At 42.1% G+C, this 19659-nt stretch overlaps 1 protein-coding gene across 3 annotated transcripts in view; it reads right to left on the bottom strand.

The window, feature by feature from the left end:
• Positions 1 to 15557: 15557 nt before the first annotated feature.
• efna3a (ephrin-A3a) overlaps positions 15558 to 19659 on the bottom strand; it is a 79528-nt gene continuing 75426 nt past the window's right edge. For all 3 annotated transcript variants that reach the window (XM_082522001.1, XM_082522000.1, XM_082521999.1), the window contains one exon: positions 15558 to 18134. In XM_082522001.1, coding sequence (XP_082378127.1) covers positions 18016 to 18134 — 119 coding nt within the window. In that variant the 3' untranslated portion in view covers positions 15558 to 18015. The remainder of the gene's footprint in view (positions 18135 to 19659) is intronic.

Raw genomic sequence — 19659 nt, 5'->3', positions numbered from 1 at the left:
CCTCACACTGACACATCCTAGTGCATCACCATTCTGGTGACCTTCCTTTGTATATAAACTCTGACTTGATAGGTGGTCAAACTCTGTAAATGTTGATCCAACTCAGACCCCTTTAGTTATCTTGAGTCTGTTGAGAGATTTTGAGTAGATCCATTTTTGAAGTATAAATCAGTGGGGAATCAGTTAAAGGGGAGGAGTGATGGGAGTAATAAAAAGTCTGCGCTGATTTTATTGGTTAATCTTTCAAATATAAGCCTCCTGGTACATGATTAGTAACTCTGGATGGGCTGCACCATATGGAACATACCACAGAGGCTGTAGCACTGCATGTAGTGTGTGTACAATGAAAGTCATTTTTTATTTCAGTCCCAGCCTCCCTCAGTGTTTACTGAAACTCACAGATATAAAGACGGGGTTTGATTAGGCACAGGTGTGCCTTGTTAAAGCCCGGACCTCTGCTGGCTTTCTACCAACAGCTATGCTGCATTCACGCCACGTTGGATTTCCCATAAATGAAAGCTGCCAACTGAGGAAAAGCTTTCATATGGGGATAGGTCATGCTACATGAAAACTATACAAAGACTGCCTGAAAAAGAAAATGAGCCATAATTATTAAGGTGCTTGTACAATTCAGTGTGATATGGTGTGATATGGTGTGTGTTAAAAAAAATAGGCTTCAAAATCAAATGTATTTATCACAGATATGGAACACCTGTCTCCTTAGGGTGTCAGTCGAACAGCCAAACAATGCTAACATTGTTTGACTAGTTTGTTGACATGCAAATACTTAATACCAGTGCCCACAAAGTAAAACTGGAGTTAATGCGAGTAGCTGTGCAGGTATTAATAAAACGTCCCATTCAGATCAAAATCTGACCTGAGAACAGTTAATAAAGTCTTTGCATATCCAAGTGAAATAGTTTTGTGGCCTCATTTGTAAGGATTGTATGTTTAGTGAGTACACATACAGAACAGCCACAGTTTATTTTCTTTCATTGCTATTACTGTCCTTGTACAGCTGAATAACAATAGTCCTGCATGAGCAGCAGAAACATAATGGAAATCCAAAGTGTTTTCATAGTTCCTTTCCTGTAACAGCTGATGTCACACAGCTATACAGTTTGCCTTTTCCTGTGAGATCCACACTTATTTACTGTCATGAATCGCTGTGCGGCAGGCAGGAGTTGGACCCAAAATGCAGGACTCACAGAGGTGAACTCAAAACACAGCTTTATTTGCTGGTAGAACAAACATACAAAACTAGACTAAACTGGGAAACCATAAACTAAGAACTCACAGGGAGACCCACACACAGCATGAGGGACAACACGACACTGACTCAGAGAAACACAGGGTTTAAATACACTGGGAAGTAACGAGGGGAATGAGACACAGAAGGAGGGCACAGCTGGGAGAAATCAGGACTGACGAGACAAGCAAAGCAGGACGCATTCACATGAGACACGGACCATCAAAGTAAAACAGGAAGTATCACACAGAGACGCGAACTTGACACAGTGGAGACAGCAACTAAGAAATACAGAGACATAAACCATAAGGCAGAGGTCTAAGAACCAAAATACACAGGGAAATACTCAGCTGGGAACACAAGAGACTAGACTAGAGAGAGTAACAAAAAACCAACCATGAGAACATAATGCACAATGCAGAGTGACAGAAAACAAGAAACTCAAACATGCAAAGACACACAATTACACAGAACAGAGGGGACACAGAGAGACATGAAGGGCAAGGGATCAAAACTAGAAGCCATAGAATAAATCACACACAAGTACAATAATACAAAAATCACAAAGAACTAAAAACGCTGGGTCAGGAGACCCAGGACCGTGACATTTACAGCACGACCGTGAATAGTTTAATGCTTCTATTCAAACTACAGAAAAGGCAAATAGGACACTTTCAAACACACTTTAACAAGAGTCAGATCCATTTCTGTTCTTCTTTTTCTTCTTATAAAATTGCAATTAAATGTGTAAATAAAAGATATTCCGGGCCAAACGAGCTCTTTCTGTTAAAAAATTATATTCTTTCAAATTGTTGCTGCCAAAACCTTTGGCCATGACTTCACCGGAGAGGAGGCGGGGCTCTTTGTCTGGGAAAAAAAAAGAAAAAAAGACTGCCTGTGCAAAAATGAAAAGACAGTTATACAGACTGCAAAAAATATTTAGTTAATAATGTTTGATTTTGAATATAAATAGAAAATTACCATTTTTTTTTTATGTATACATTACTATCACTTTCAACTTCTAATAACCAGATGTCAGTCTGTTCTTTCCTTCATTTAAATTCTTCACCAGTCTGTGTTAACATCTCATCTCATCATTGTGGCCTGCTGGTGTAATGTGCCACTCACACGTCTTATGTGGCTTAGATGGGCATTTGGCTCCAGTCTCAAAGAGTATTTATGCTGCAGCCAAAAAAATAAAATCTGCTGAAGCCAGTGCAGGGCTGGCAGTGAAAAGCGATGAAAACAATGACAACTTAACAACACAGTATGTGAAATCATGCTCTGTACCCCTGTTTCGTTTTGAATGCTTTCAAATGAGACAAGATGTCTGTCTGATGTTGAATCAAAGCACGTGAAAACAGAAGAGAAGCAAAGTTAGCCTGTCAATGTGACATTTGGAAAAGCGTTGCCACGGGGAAGTGAGTCAGGATATCTTGTGACGTCTGAAGAAGTCAGCTGAAGTAAACCGATTTGAGTTGAGTTGTGTGTTCACGAAGTACAAAACGTTGGTTTGGAGTGCAACAAAAATTGAACTTTTAAGAAAATCCCTCCTCATATCAATATTTTGACAAAACCAACATGCCATTGAAACCAAAATTATCTGCACTTGTGTCCACTTGAATTCTGCAGCTTGATTTTTGACGTTTGTAATCTTAAATATTCACGATTCCCACCATGAATCCAAACTTTGGTGATCTCAAGCATTTCCTGACATTTCCTCTAGTTCCCCACATTGTTGCACCACAACCACTGCTCCAATGAAATCTGGTACAGTATTGTGGTTCCTTACTCACTGGTCTTCAAACACTGCTCGTAAAATAAAGGAAACACTTGATTATTACAGTGTAATACAAAGTCTGTTTAACTGGCAGGGACACTGGCAAGAAGCAAACAAGAGAAAAATCAGTCAGACGATTCCCTTTTTGGAGGTTGTCTTGTCTTGTCTTGCCTCTCAGTGCGCCTGCTGTCACTTTCATTTGCACCAAATCAGATGAAATGGATTCACAATAGTTTAAGGTTTAAAGCTGGACAGCGTTATGTTTTCAAATGTTGTGTTATTCTGTGATGATTGAATGTTCAATTCAATTTAATTCAGTTCAACAACAGTTTCCTCAAGGGACTTTATCTTATAATATCAGGTAGAAAGACCTCAAGCTAGGCAGCACAAGGGTGGCTAGGACTGTCCCCTCATAGGAGGAAGGTCCTGGGTTCAAATCCACTGGCCAGCTGGGATCTTCCTGTGTGGAGACTCCAGGTACTCAGGTTTCCTTTGACCAACCAAAGATATGCGTGCAAGGTTAACTGTTAATTGATAGAAACTAATGTAAGTCAGTTAACTTCACTGGATTCACTGGATTCAGGCCAACCAACAGCAGGGGAACTGAGGGAGGTGAGAATAGAGCCAACGAGCTGAATCTGTTTTTCAATAGATTCGACACCACAGTGTCTGCTCCCACCCCCACAACCTCACCTGCAGTCAGCCTGGAATCCAGAGCCACACCACTGTGCCAGCCTCTCTCTTCACATGTTGCCTCCTGTGAGATTCCTGACACCCCTCCCCCACCCATCACCTTCACTCAATACCAGGTTGAGATGCAAATGAGGAGACTTCACTCAGGCAAGTCTGCTGGACCAGACGGAGTGAGTCCCCTTGTCCTCAAGGCCTGTGCCCCCCAGCTGTGTGGAGTCTTTCATAAACTGTTTATGCTGAGTCTGAGTCTGCAGAGGGTCCCGGTGATGTGGAAGACATCATGCCTCGTCCCTGTACCAAAGACGCCACGTCCCAGTGGCCCCCAGGATTACAGGCCCGTGGCATTGACCTCCCACATCATGAAGACCCTGGAAAGGCTCATCCTGGACCAGCTGCGACCCATAGTAAGACCACATCTGGATCCCCTTCAGTTCGCTTATCAGCCTCGTCTCGGAACAGAGGACGCCATCATCTACCTGCTCAATCGTGTCTACACCCATCTGGACCAGCCGGCGAGCACTGTGAGGGTCATGTTTTTTGACTTTTCCAGTGCTTTCAACACCATCAGGCCGACCCTCCTGGGTGATAAGTTAGCAGCGATGCAGGTGGATGCTTCTCTGGTGTCCTGGATTGTTGATTACCTGACAGGAAGACCACAATATGTACGTCTCCCACAGTGTGTGTCTGACAAGGTGATCAGCAACACAGGGGCACCACAGGGGACTGTCCTCTCCCCCTTCCTCTTCACCCTCTACACCACAGACTTCAGCCACTGCACAGAGACCTGCCATCTTCAGAAGTTTTCTGATGACTCTGCGGTGGTTGGATGCATCAGCAGGGATGATGAGACAGAGTACCGGGCTGTGGTCGACTCCTTTGTCACATGGTGTGAGCAGAATCATCTGCAGCTCAACGTGGCAAAGACCAAGGAACTGATCGTGGACTTCAGGAAGACCAGGAAACACTTGACCCCTGTTTCAATTCAGGGGGTCAGTGTTGACATTGTGGAGGACTATAAATACCTTGGAGTACACATTGACAATAAACTGGACTGGGCTAAAAACACCACAGCACTTTACAGGAAGGGCCAGAGTCGTCTCTATTTTTTGAGGTGACTGAGGTCCTTCAACATCTGCCAGAAAATGCTGAGGATTTTCTATGAGTCTGTTGTGGCCAGTGCGATCCTCTATGCTGTTGCATGCTGGGGGAGCAGGCTGAGGGTCGCAGATGCCAACAGACTTAATAAACTAATCCGTAAGGCCAGCAATGTTGTGGGGATGGAGCTGGACTCCCTCAAGGTGGTGTCGGAGAGGCGGATGCTGTCCAAGATAAAGACAATGTTGGATAACACCTCCCACCCACTCCATGACATGCTGGTCAGTCACAGGAGCACGTTCAGTGAGAGACTGAGATTACCGAAAAGCACCACTGAACGACACAGGAAATCTTTCCTGCCTGTGGCCATCTCCCTGTACAACGCATCCACTTAACACACTGTTTGCTGCTACAGCTACACATGTTTCTTTTCCAAATATTTATTTATAAGTGACTTATGTATGTATGTATATATATGTATATATTGTACTATTCTTAGTTAGTGTATTGTCTGTCTTGTCTTAATGTTGGTTTAAAATGGAGCACTGTAACAAAAAATAATTTCCCCCAGGGATCAATAAAGTATTCTGATTCTGATTCTGATTCTGATTCATGACTTGCCCAGGTGTATCCCACTTCTCAACCTGTGATAGCTGTGATAGATTCTTGTGCTACTGTGACCCTGAATTCAAAAAGTGGAAAAAAGTAGATTGGTGGAGATTAAAAGCTATAATTTTTTTCAGTGATGAAATTAGCTGATCTAAAAGTCTCCTTATAAATATACACCGAGCACTTTGGTCGCTTCAAAGTTTAAGCAAAAGAAGAAGCTCTAAAATGCATCATTTGATGTCAAAGTCATGCCGGGTCCCCTGTTAACTATCAAGTTCTTTGTGCTGTAGGCATCTGTTCAAAATGTATGAGAGGCATAAGCCATGAAATTACAATCCAGTCCTTCAGATTTATTGTTGTTGTGAGAGTAAACAAGGGAAGAGACACACGTGTACGGCTCAGTCTGGAAAGTAAACAAGAAAACAAGATTAGACTTTTATCCACTTATTCTCAATTTACATAGCAAACAAATGATACCAAATAATGAGTAACATAACCTCTTACCATAACCGTCACCCTATGTGAAGGTGAATGGGAGTGCGGTCCTTAGATAAGGAGCGGCAGGGGATTTGAGTCAGGTGACAAAGGAGCACACGAGCCAATCAGTGAGGAGGAAAGCAGAGGAAATGAAGTGATGTAAAAATGAATAAATAAAAAAGATGTGAGGCAAGGAAAAGTAAGAAAAAGTAAACACATCTTCACTACATCTACAGCTTCTCAGAGAAATTCAGAGGCTCAAATCAAAATGGTTAAAGCCGTGTTCACAGGCGTGTAGCACTTGTTTTTCGGTCTGGATTTCTGGATTTGTTTACAAACCAGACAAGATGTATCCTCTTTATAGCTTCCTCTAAGTTTCAGACAGTATTATCTAGTTCCTTTGAGACTTACTCGTGTCAGTCTGCAACATCCTGTATCATCAGCCTGACACAAATACTCTGTCACAACAACTTTTTCAGAGTCAAGGATTAGCTATTCCTGGGCTTAGGTTTTGACCAGATGCCCAAAGTGTGGGCACATGTAGCCTACATATCTGCGCGCACACACACACACACACGCACGAGGCCTGTGGCTGTTTGTGTGTCGCTCCCCAGCTGTTGAGTGCTGCGCAGATGTGACAACCAGAAATGAGGGATTACAGCTAAATCTGGAGGGGGAGCGGAAGAGGAGGAGGTTGGGGTGATCAGGCAACAGCGTGGAGACTGAAGGGAATGAAGACACGGGTTAAAAAGGGTTACAGGAAGTACAACCTGATGATGGAAAAATCAGACACAAATGATGCAAAGCCCCACGCGCTGAGCGGGGGTAGACATAGAGAAAATGTGACACAGCATAAAGAAAACAAAACCAAACACATTAAAAAACTCCAGAAGACAGATGTTTTGTTTGTTTGAACAAGTTGGAGGGAAGAAGAATGATCGTTAGCGTCAAGAAAACTTTGGAACACAATCGTTTCCCCGTTTGATTACAAACCCATCGATTTCTTTAGTTATCTTCACAGTCTGCAAACAAGCCTGGGTTAATGTATGCAAGAAGACGCTGCAGTTAAGAAGCTACACAGGAGATCCTTACAGAGTTCCTGCAAAAGAAGTTTCTGCAGCTTTCAGCAGACTCCAGATGTGTCGGAGTCGGGGCGGTCTGCCTCCCCCCACCGCAGGGAAAAGGGAAACACCACCTGGGTCTGGGTGCAGTTCCCCCCTCCAGGGGCGGGGGCACCTAGACCCGGTTTGTAGAGTACGCTTGGGGAGTGTGATCGTGTGTACAACGTCTCTTTATGTATGTCTCCACGTTGGTTGAGTGTGGAGTAAGTGCATATGAGAGCATGAGGGTGGGAATGGGTGTTTGTATCTGTGTGTGCCTGTATGTCTGTGTCTATATGTCAGGTTGGGTGTCAGGCGCCACCTCTCTGGGGACATCTCAGGCCCTCCAAGGTTTGGAGGCCTATCTCCCCCTACCACCACTTCCCCTGCCAGTGGCGGACCCCCTCAGACATCGGTGCGTTGGTGGTTCTTTGTGTCCGGGGATGGGCGTCCAGGTACACACCGGCTCACTCCTTGGCGGCCGCTTATCGGGGCCTGGAGCCTGGGGCTCGCTCGGGCCACTTCGGAGGTGGGGTGCCCCCGGCCTCTCTGCCTGGGGCTCGGTCACTGAGGCGCAGCTGGCTGCCGGCGGAGCTCACGGGCGCGTCACTGCAACTCCCCCTGGCTTCTGCTCCGCGGCTGCTGAGTGAGCCCTCATCTGGGACTCTCCTCAGCTCTTTCCGGGACAGTGGCGCAGCTGCCCCTCTGTTGGTCTTCCTTGGTCTCTTGTGTTCTGGGGGCCTCTGGATGTCTGGAGTTTTGATCTCCTCCACACCTGCTTCACGCCCTGGAGGACGGGGCTGTGGCCCCCCCACACCCTCTAGCAGATTATTACATGAAGGAACCTTTTAAAAAACAAAAAACAAGCACGTCCATGCTCACAGGTGTACACACGGGTGATCACACCCACAAACTACACCCTTTTTGGCTCCTACCTCAAAGCACACTGTGTTCTGTTGATCTTATGTGCTGCACAATAATGTTTAACATTTAGTATTTACTGTCATATTCCCATATATCATTGTGATGTTGTTTATTCTATTACTCTTGTTCTCTTCTGCTTGCTTTCTTTTTTCTTTCTCAGCAGGTGATCCAGGTGATCGATATATGCATTTTTTTCTTCTCTGCCCGTTCTGTTGGTTTTTGTCTTTTGCCCTTCTCCCCCGTCCCTCTTCTCAGCTGTTTCTCTTTCCCTCTTTCTTTCTCCCCTTCTTTCCCCCAGTCAAGTCTGTCCCGTATTCAGTAAGTGAAAATAAAATAAACAATAAAAGGTGAATCAAATGGACCATTACGGCAAGGCTGGGATGGTCAGTTTGGTAAAGTAAATCCGTTGGGCATCTTTCTTTGCCTTTAGACAACAATTCTGATGCAAAAGAGCCAAACGGGACAGGCAAAAAAAAAAAAAAAAAAAAAAAAAAAAAAAAAGATGTGTTTTCTATAATTCACAAAAAGCTTCATCGTCCCAAACGGAAAAGCAGATAACAGTTTACCGGTATCCTTGTAAATGTAACGCATAAAGAAGACATCCACAAGGGCAGCATAAACTTTTGCAGCCTTGTATCTACCTCAATTTCTCCTGGCCAAAGGTTACAGTCAAATCCTGCCCTTTTTAATATTCAAAGCATTTTCACACACACACACACACACACACACACACACACACACACACACACACACACACACACACACGGTGTTGTGCCGACTACTAGAAGCTGCTGCAAAAAGAAAATGCAGTCTGAAAATGTGGAAAGACTTTCCTCCACTTGTCAACACATTAGTCAACTGATCTGGAGAGGATTGGCGAGAGCCCAAATTAATGTGCGCCAAAGCAAAGCCCTCTAGGAAGCTTAACGCTGCTCTAATTAAGATGCACATGCACATTTTCCTGCTCCTTTAAAAAAAAAAAAAACATGTCCAGGAGACGCTGCATCTTAGACCTTTAAATTAGTTGGCTGTCACTACACAAATTCTGTTTTCACTGCAATAAAGTTCAAGCGAGCGATATCGATTTTGTTTTCGGGTTCTACATTTAAATTTCAGTTTGACTCTGGTTGCTGTATTTGCCAAGCATCAGCTCAAAAGGGACTATTAATGAGACTACACGCAGATCCTTCTCATCCTGAGAGCTGCAGGTATCAGATCAGCTGTGAAATATAATAAAGTGAGTGCTGACATCACACTTGTTAACTGTCTTGATAGCTTTCCTCCCCCTGGACTGTCACAGAATTCTCCCCCTTTCTGACACTATTTTTTTTTTGTTTCCAGAACTGACATCATATTTCCCAAGGGATGAAGTGATTTAATGTTGGATCCCAAAACATCTCGTCACCTCTTCTCAGTGCATTCCCCCCTGCTCTGTCTGTGGAGAAGAGAAGCTGACTCACAGTAACCTGAAGCTAGAGGACTGTCAAGTCAAATCCAAAATCCTGAAATGATTTGAACGGGGGCCATCAGGATGCTTTCAAACAATTTAACACAAAGTTCAGCATTCACCTGTGACAAGGTGAACTTGATCATACTGCGGCTGTGGACCTGAGATCATGCAGATTATTTCATTTTATAAGAGGAGTCATGCATGAGTTTTTCAAGTCACGTGCTATGATCAAAGACTGTATAAAAAGATGGCCATATTCAAGGCACGCGGTACACCGGCATTCATATATATGCACAAAGCATCTATCTATGTCACTTGACATGTTTTCACTAAGCTGATGTATTTTCAGAATTTCACCCATCCATCCATCCTCCAATTAAAGTTAGATTCATGGGGCCTTGAGCCTATCCCAGCAACCATTAAGAAAAAACACGTACATTCTGGACAGGTTGCAAATCTATTGCAGGGCTAACACACCTCATCCACTAGAATATAGCTTGCTCCAATTGCCTTTTAGAAACTCCAAATACAATAAATCCAACAAATGGTCCCGTGTTCTTTTGAAGTGGGGAAGTTTCTCTTATAAGTCTGTTTGAATTTTGCCTTCTCAGGTTGCTTCTTTCCATGTTAGCATTAGCCAACCCTTACCGACAGATGATGCACTTGGGTGAGTAGTGTTGACATCTCTGGTCCAGCTGAAGCCATAAGACGGCTAGCATTTGCGATATTGTTTGACAGGGTGATTTTTCCTCTTTTCATTAGACGGTGGTTTGTCTGAACTGATGGATGTTTGTGGTTTGCTGCAGTTCTGGAGCTCCAGTTCTCTCTTCTCACAAAGTTTGCTATCCTCCTTTTTGCCAAACAGAAATGAGTTTCACGTTCTGGGAAATCCACTTTGCATTCATATCTGTTTGCTAATTATTACACTACATATACACTCACTTGCCACTTTATTAGTTACACTTTTCTATCACAGGATTGCACTCAAGAGGGTCTTAATTCTTCATGGCATAGAGCCAACAAGATGCTGAAAACATTCCCCGGAGATTTTGGTTTGCATATCTATATATGATGCTATACTGACATAATAGCATCACACATTTTGTAAAGTTTGCCGGCTACACATCCATGATGTGACTCTCAAGGTTCAAGGTTCTTTATTCGTCACATGCATAGTTATACAAGTATAACACACAGTCAAATGTAACCTGACACGCTCCTCGACTTGTGCAAAGGGGGGTGGGGTTATATATAATATACACATTAGGTGAATGTGCAGTCGTAGCATGTATACAGCAAGAAGGTGAATTCTGTATATTAAGTGAATTAAATAAGAATAGACAATCTGACTATTTTACAAAATAGACAAAATGAACATATTTAAAATTAAAGGAATTTGAAATGTTGCTTGGGGATAGAAGCTCCTCTTGAGTCTCTCCGTCCTTGCCCGGATGATGCGGAACCTTCTACCAGATTGCAGAAGTTGGAACAGTTTGTTGCCAGGATGGGACGGGTCCTTCAGTATCTGCGCTGCTCTAGTCCGGCATCTCCTGGTGCAAATGTCCTGAAGTGAGGTGAGAGCAATCCTGCAGCAGCGTTCTGCTGTACGGATCACTCTCTGAAGAGCTTTTTGGTCCTTAACACAGCTGTTCCCAAACCAGGATGTGATGTTCTGTGTGAGGATGCTCGTATAGAAAATCTTTTGTTTCACAAGATAAAATCGACTCTATTCAGTTGAGATCTTGTGACTATGGAGGCCATTTGAATACCGTGAACTTATTATCATGTTCAAGAAACCAGTCTGTGCAGATTTGAACTTTTTGAAATGTTATATAATCGCGTGCCATCAAAAGATGGATACACTGTGGTTATAAAGGGATGGGCGTGGTCAGCAACAATAATCAAGTAGGCTGCGATGCCTCAATGATGTTCAGTTGGAACTATAGGGCTGAAAATGTGCTAAGAAAATATCCTCCACAACACTACACCACCACGTGCTGCCCATTCAGAGATGCTCTGCATACCTCGGCTGTAAGTGGTTATTGCTGCTTTCTTATCAGCTCAAAGCAGTCTGGCATGTCTGTACCAATAATTACTGTAATTTTACACAGGACCGTGACTCACATAGAAAACTCAGTCTGTAAGTGTCCAAACAGATCGTGTTAGTTTACTTTACAATGCAGGGAAATGAAAAAAGCTCAATTTTGGGTCTGTGTTTCTATTTTTGTCACACTTCTTTTCATTTCTTTAATTTTTCTGTTTTATCTTACTGGTGACATTTAATTATTTCTTGTTTACTTTAATGAAGTCATAAAACTTATTCTAACAAGAACAAACTTTGCTTTAAAGCCTCTTCTGCAAAGCCAAAAATGTATTTTGAAATACTTCGAAATGCTGTTTAAGATCAAATTCTCAGTTGTCATTGTCTTTAATAATAGGCACAATCCTGAGTACTGTTCTGATACATATGAAATGTAAAAAGAACATCCCGTCTCTACCAAAGATATTAAAAAGTAAAAAACAACAACAAACCTATTCCCCCTGAGCTCAGATTACGACAAGAATAAACTCTGATTTCAATGTACAACAGAAATAGCAGGAATTTACTGAAAGTTTATAATCCTGCTGGGTTGAGAAACGTTCTTAGTACAATAGGTCAACTCATCCTGTCACTGGTTATGCAATATATACCCTATGAGGCTATTTCTTCTACCTGTGTGGACTTTGATGTCCCCTGACGGCCTCATTAAAGCCTGATTTATCTTAACTTTCTTAACTGGCTTAACATGCTGGTAAAACTGAGTGCCCCTTGGCTTCACAGGCACCATTAAACATGGTTTACAATAATCACACACTTTATTCCTGAGCAAGTTATTACATACAAAATGTAAGCCCCAGTGAACTTCAGGAGCTTAGCTCATAAATTAAATCTACTTAAAGGACAAACCAAGAGATATTCAGGGCACTGTTCACGTAATATATAAGTCAACTTAGTGCTGCCGTCACTGTTTCTCTGAATTCACTATTTATCTTGCAGGCGTACTTACAGTAAATCTGCAACATATTGTCTGTCATGTGTCCTCTATTTACCTGTCTACTTTACTGTGACGGTTATAGAGTGAAAGTCAGATTTGGCGACATCTATGGGTAGAGAGTTGTTTAGCAGGTTGCTCACCGAATTTGAGTCAAAACCTCCATATCAGCTGCTGTCTGCCAGCATTTTACTTGTTACAGATTCTCCTCTTGAAAGTGTAGCAATATAGAATCTGTAAGTATGTGAAAGTGAGGCCACACTTTTTACACAATAAATCCAAAGCTGCCCAAACACTATATATGTATTTAACCTCAAGGTGCTGTCAGAAATCATTTAGAGATTCGTAGAAATTCAGTCAAGGATACAAAGGAAAGGGAGGCGAAATGTAAGAAGCTTATGATGTGCATAAATACAGGCACTGAGTAGTATAAAGATCACAGAAAATAGTTTAGGTCTGCATGGACACTGGGCTAAAAGCATTTCAAGGAAGATAAATACCACAAAAAGAATGTCTTTGATAAAGAAAAATCTAACAATTTGTTTGTGTTTGTCTTGTCTCTGATGTATAGATGTAATAAGTGGTCATTCTGGAGCTATTGAAGCTATTTTACCTTGAGTCTTTTCATCCTATTTTCATGTGGACATATTTATATATTATATTTATCAAAGCATGCCCCCCTAAGTCCCACATGCTGAGAGGAAAAGGAGGTCTTAGAGGACATCATGAAGAGGGGAGTGAAAGCATATCTGTTTGCAAAAGCTAAGAAGCCCTCTACAAAGCTTTACCCATCGTCTGCGATGGTAAAAATGTAACAAAATGGAGAGCAATCACACCGACTACGACTCTGCCTGGAAATGGGAGCCTTTTCAAAACACCTGGGAGATAATAATTCAGGCGTGAGCCTATACAAAATAGAGCTTTTCTGTCATGTTCGAAACTGCTGTGTGTGATGAAAAGTTATCACTGCGCACTGCCAAAAGAGCCCTTCTTCCAGCAGTGAAGCATGATGCTGTAAATGTGAAGATCTGGGGCTGATTTTCTTTTGTTGGACCTGGTCACACCATGATTTTTAAGGCCCATCAAGAAATTCTTAAACAAAAGGTAATGCTACCAGGCTTGGAGTTGAGGAAGGGGTGAAAAAAAGGATAATGTAACAAAGAAAATAATGACACGGATCATTCCTGGAGGAATGGCTGATGGAAAAGAATCGTTGCCCAGACAGTTCATGGCAGACATCCTTCCAGCCTCATTCAACTCGCAGGATTGTGCAAGCCAAATGCAACCCTCCAACAACTCACCGTACCGGACATTTAATTTATATAACTGGTGCAAAAAAGTGTCACAAGCTACCAATGAAGGTATATGTGAAATTATAATCAGACTAACTATTCCTAAAAGTTTATAGACGTTTGCTTAACCAGGTTTTTATGTGAACGTTTCTTTATGTCAGTGAATCAGAATATGTCAAGTGTTTCAAAAGAAAAGTGTGATATACTTTATGCTTCTGCTGCATGACTGTAAGAATAAAACAGTCGATTTAGATTGAAATGAGCCCCAACTCATTTTTATGACTCCCAACCTCGAAAGGGGAGTTTCCAAAGAGCGCTCGAATGGCGCATTACTCACCCTGACTGTGTCACTGATGTCCTGAGTTATATCATGTTCTCTGAGGAGGAGGCATCTGTTTCATTGTTTGGGCCAGACGGTGCCGCTTGTCAGGGGAATTTCTTCTCGACAGCACAGACCTGCCCGTGCTACAGATGGCTTATCTCACAGTAAATGATTCAGAAAACGACAATATGCCTCGGAACAGGCATAAGGTCATCTCCTTTAGCTAATGGAATGTCTTCCTTGGTTAGAGCCTGGACAGAGCACTTGTTGGGTATCTGTTTCACGGTGGCGATGTGAAGCTCTTTGTCAGCCGCTCGGGGATAGGTGGGCGTTTTAAATCCACTGGTAACACTCCTGATCCACTCATTTAAATAGTAAGCAGAACAAATAATGCTTTTCCAAACTGGAATTTAAGGTGCAGACATGACAGTGTAATTCCCGTACTTAACTAACCAGACTGATTCTCACTGCCGAAATCATAGCAGTCCAATTTCCTGAAAAATTATGTTTAAAGTTGTCAGCTTGGGCCCCGGAGCAAACGCTAAAGCCATTCCAGTGTTTCATGGTGTCAAAACACTGAATCGTTTATGCAAGTACAGACCTATAAAAAGGCAAGGGACTGTAAGTTAAGACCTACTGTAATATTCAGCAATTATCAGCCTGTCAGCTCAATGCACAAATGTCAGAGAGAATCAGGAGCCGCTGCCTCCCAGCTGAGTCGAACAGCTGTGAATAAGACATTAACAGACATCATCACATCACTGTAACCTGCTTGGTTTACTGTGAACCACTTTATGTCAGTCACGTAATGTACGTCAAATTAACTTGGCAAAAATCCTACAACCTACATGTAAAAAAAATTGGACGTCCGGCACTTTTTTCTTTTTCTTTTTAAATGAACACAAGCAGACAGCTGAATCTTCACAACGCCTTTCTCTTCCTCTCTAATGTGATTGTAGGCATGACGTAGAACATCAAAGACAAAATCTTATCTGACCCCTCTGTCCGCTCTTTGATACGGACATTAGAGCATCTGAGGCTCGTCCCTAGTGATCGTCGGCGTCTTTCTGTCCTGGGTTTGAAGATTAAAAAGAAGCTGACAGGGGCAAAGGGAAAGAAGTGTGATGTGGAGAGACAGATTTGTGGAGACATGAATAGCTTGCAGGTGTTTTTTTTTTTTTGAGTAAGAAGAGAAAGAGAGATGGATAGAGTGGGAGATTTGGATCTGTGACTTTCCCTCCACGCTGTCACTATGTTTTATGGCAGAAGAGGTGTTTGCGAAACCGGAGGTGCTGCATAGACGGGCCACGTGAAAAGGATAGTTTTAGTTTGCAGCCTGACTGCCGTCTGCTCACAACCAACATATCTAAAAAAGGAGAAGAAAAAACCAGAAGAGATTTGCTTTCAAGTAGTGCTTCAGAAAAACAAACACATCTGAGTGCAGGGTTTGTGAAGGAGTAACAGTTTAGATAAAGAAAGGGCAGTCGAAGGAGAGCAGAACAACACAAGGCCTGAATAAATACACAAAGCTAAATTTGCAAAAAAGGTTTTAATTGGCATTGTTTTAATCATTCTTGGTTCAATTTACAGTTGTTTAATCATTCTCGTCAAAGGCAAACACATTTCGTGTGCTTGTCTTCAACATCGGTAAATGCTTTTCGCCCACGTCCCAAACCCCGTAACATAAACTAACATTACAGAAGAGCACATTCTCTCGTACGCACTTGCATATTCAGATCCTACAAATGACTCCTTTATGAGTACGAAATTCCTAAATGCCACATACTTGAAAAGCGCGGACAAACACATTCTACATACATACGCACAAATGTGCACACATATGCTTGTTTCGTTTTTTTTTTTTCTCCCCCTGCTCGCTCTCACGCGCACGCACGCACACAAACTCACACGCACTTGTACGCACGCACATTCCACAACCGGCATGTATTATAAATATACATTACGACGCACGCATCCCTCATTTCGCAAGCGCAACACTTTGAGATGCTGCCCCTCAATCGGCATGGCCTGCCACTGCATTCACAGTTGGTTTATGACATGCTCTTCAGCAACAAAATCTGGTAAGCAGTATCCGTTACATGAGAGTGGGGTTACTGCGCGTACGTCCCTACTGATTAGTCATGAACAATAACCTTCTCTTTGTGTCAGGCTGAGTTACATCGATTTATCTACACAAGCAAAAATGCTGCAGTAAAAAATTCACTGTAATAATAGAAAAAAAGAATAAGAATTTTAAAAAAAATGGCACGATAGCTTATTAAGCAAAGGCCTACAAATGCACGCTAATAAATTAGGTAAATAAATAGTTTAATGACAAAATAAATACATTTGAAAAATTAAATAAATTAAAAAAAGCACACATTGTAATCTGATTAAGCCTACGCTGTCCTGTATTACAATATAAAAAAGTGAACTTCTCTTTATTTGCACATTCACAAGTGTTTTTTTTTTTTAACGTCTTTATATATTTTTTTTTAACAAAATGGCGGCAGCGTTACTTTGAGACTCAAAGCACAGTTTCTCCTCAGGCACCTGCCGCACTTTGGCGACTGTATGGGGTTGTTTCCAGGGTGACTGTGACTGCTGTTAATGGTCATCAGCACTGATTGGCTGTGGAAAAAGGAACAGACAGGGTTGTCTGGGATTAAAAGGGGACTTGCTGCTGTGAGAGTTTCTTTTTTTTTTCAAGAACTGTAAATTAGTGACGTTCTGAATGACTGTGCTGATTGCAGCGAAAGGTTTGACATCCGGAAAATCTACGCCAAGTGCTGAAGGTAAATGCGTCAGAACAAAACACACATCTACCACGTCTAAGTGCCATCAAATTACTAGTCCAGGGTCTGTACTTTTCTAGGGTTGTTACAGTGTGAAGGCAGGAAATGCAGACAAAAGACTAGTTCTAAGAGGGCACTTGCTACCTTCTAAGAAATGCAGGCTTTGCATCTGTACCTATCACAAAGCTAGGGGTATTTTTTTGATGTCTGGTGAAAATGGATTTTTGAAAGGCTCGTGGATATATCACAAAGTCTTTCCCCTTTCTTGGACTGTTATTACCACCAGCTTCCTCACATCAGTGTTAAAACATTCTTCAATGTCCAGCGCAACAGCAGGAGTTCTCATCACGACTGATTATGTCCTGATAGTCTGGGTAAGATCAGTACAGATCCAGAGTCCATCTTGCTCATTACTACATCAAAGTTGGGTTTAATGCATCATCAGACTGGGCCTGTGGTCCAAGGACTAAAAAGCCGCTGCGGAGTCCAGGTTTCCAATCTTCTTCAAAGCTCAAAGTTGAAGAGAAAGCAGCTTAAATTCCTCCGGTGATTTGATATCCATGCTACAATAAGAGCGTGTAGTCTGCACCCAAGTTATTACAAGTCAGTTTTCTTACTCTCATCAGGCTTCGGAGCAGCGCAGAAGTCGGACTCTGAGTGTTGTTTTGGTCTCAACACCCGCAATAAAGGTGGTAGTGGTGTGATAATGATATCCAGCAACATGTAAGAAGCTACTTTCGGCTGCTCCCTTTTTCACAAGGGATAAGGCCACAGCCGGTAGCTCCGCATAATTGATTTGGCAGATTTTTACGCCGGATGCTCTTCCTGACACAACCCCGAAGGGATTTGCGTCTCCTCCTGGGATGCAACTGGGAATCTTTCGCTTGTTAGGTGAATGTGTAAACCCCTACACTATGGAGCACATGGAGTGTCAAAATACACTGGTGTAAATATGACAGCAAAAAAGGCCTCTTTTTTTAAAGTCCATTAAGCTAAGTTAAAGTTTGTTTTTGTTGTTTGTTTTTTTTGTTGTTTTTTGTCGTGTTTTTTTTGTCTGTGTCCTTTTGATTGCGCTTCAGTTGCACCTTGACTCTGTGTGTTTCTGTCAGATTTCACGTAATCACAAACTTGGTGGATACAAAGCCCTTTGCAAAAGCCGGGTCCAGCTATGCATGAAGTGCCACTCGGCGACTGTTGCTAGGACAAAAGGACGGCAGACACGAGCAGCATTGCCACGGTGAGAAGAAGGCGGTCACGTGAGGGGCTGCTGCCACTGACGCTCTTCTCCAGCTTCGGGACTTCAGGGTTAAATTCATCTGGAGAGAAAAAACCACAAAAAGAGAAAACAAGAAAGTGAGAAAAGAGAGAGCAAGAATGTAAAACCGCGAGAGGGAAAATGTGTCAGACAGAAGACAGAAGGGAATAAACCATTACTACATTATTAATTAATCAATCTAAAGGAAGTGTGTGATGCATTCAAATTGTGCCTTAACATATGCAGAGAAAGAGACATAATGCAATTACCAACAAACCACCAATCAGCTACATATGGCCATTTCCCCCCTGGGATGGAAAATTAAAAACAATTTTGTTTCTGATCTATTTCTTTTTGTGTGTGTGTGTGTGTGTGTGTGTGTGTGTGTGTGTGTGTATGTGTGTGTCTCTTCCTTTCCTCACACTAATGATGTTTTTATCCTGGAGGGATTTCAATCACACCAAATTACTATGGCCTTGCCATTGATTAGACACAACAGAACATTAGCTGGAGGGGAGAGACGGAGAAAGAGCCGGGAGAACACATTTTGTATTATTTGGTAAAAAGTGGATTACACTGAGTGATTATGTTCTGCCTCGACATAATGCTTCCCATTATATCTAGAGGGTTATTACAAATCAAAATAAACCAAAAGAAAGCAAACAAAGCTTTCACGTCCATCTGTCCTACAGCTGTAGGATGCCTGGGCTCGAAACCAGCTTCTCTATATAAAATAAACCCAATTATAGAAGAAATCTGCAATTACTTAATGACATCAGCACATTTTGGAAATGTAGGCTGTGTCTCATATCATGCTCATATATGCTTGCTTTGGGCACATAAGCATGAAGTGCTCTACAAGCTCCTGGATGGTGTAGTCAACATTTTCAAAAATTAGCCCCATAGTGGAAAGGGAGGGACCGGCAAACAATTTTTAGCTAGTAGAAAGAGGATACTACTGATAATACTAATGCTGCAGCACTGCAGAGACAAATCACACCTTTCATGTTTGGAAGAATTGTTCAGTGTTAGGCTGTCATCCTCAGTGTTCACAAAACACAGTAACTAGTGTGGCAGGTACAGTTCTGAGGTACATCCCTCATTTCTTTATATTTTGATAGGACAATAAGAAATCTGTGCAGCAATTTACTGAAACTTGCAAACATACAACAACTCGTGTACAAATGAAGTATGCAATCTCGTAAGAAAGTAAGCTTACTATGGATGGCATTGCCTTGGCCTCCAGTAGCATTGTGAGGAGCTTGGCGTTTCTCCTACATATTAAACAAATATGTAGGAGTGTCTTCTTCCATTTGCGCAATATCTCTAAAATTAGAAACATCCCATTTCAGAGTGACGCTGAAAAACTAGTTCATGCATTTATTGCTTCTAGGCTGGATTACTGTAATTCGTTATTTTCAGTATGTCCTAAAAACTCCTTGAAAAGCGTTCAGTTGATCCAAAATGCTGCTGACAGGAACTGGAAAAAGAGAGCATATTTCTCCTTTATTGGCTTCTCTTAGTTGGCTCCCTGTTAAATCCAGAATCAAATCTAAAATCCTCCTCCTCACATACAAGGTCTTAAA

Source organism: Aulonocara stuartgranti (assembly GCF_965226115.1).
Source record: "Aulonocara stuartgranti genome assembly, chromosome: 22".
In the NCBI taxonomy this organism is placed as follows: domain Eukaryota; kingdom Metazoa; phylum Chordata; class Actinopteri; order Cichliformes; family Cichlidae; genus Aulonocara; species Aulonocara stuartgranti.
Note: the sequence above shows the minus strand (reverse complement) of the source record. Positions and strands in the feature narration are given on the sequence as shown.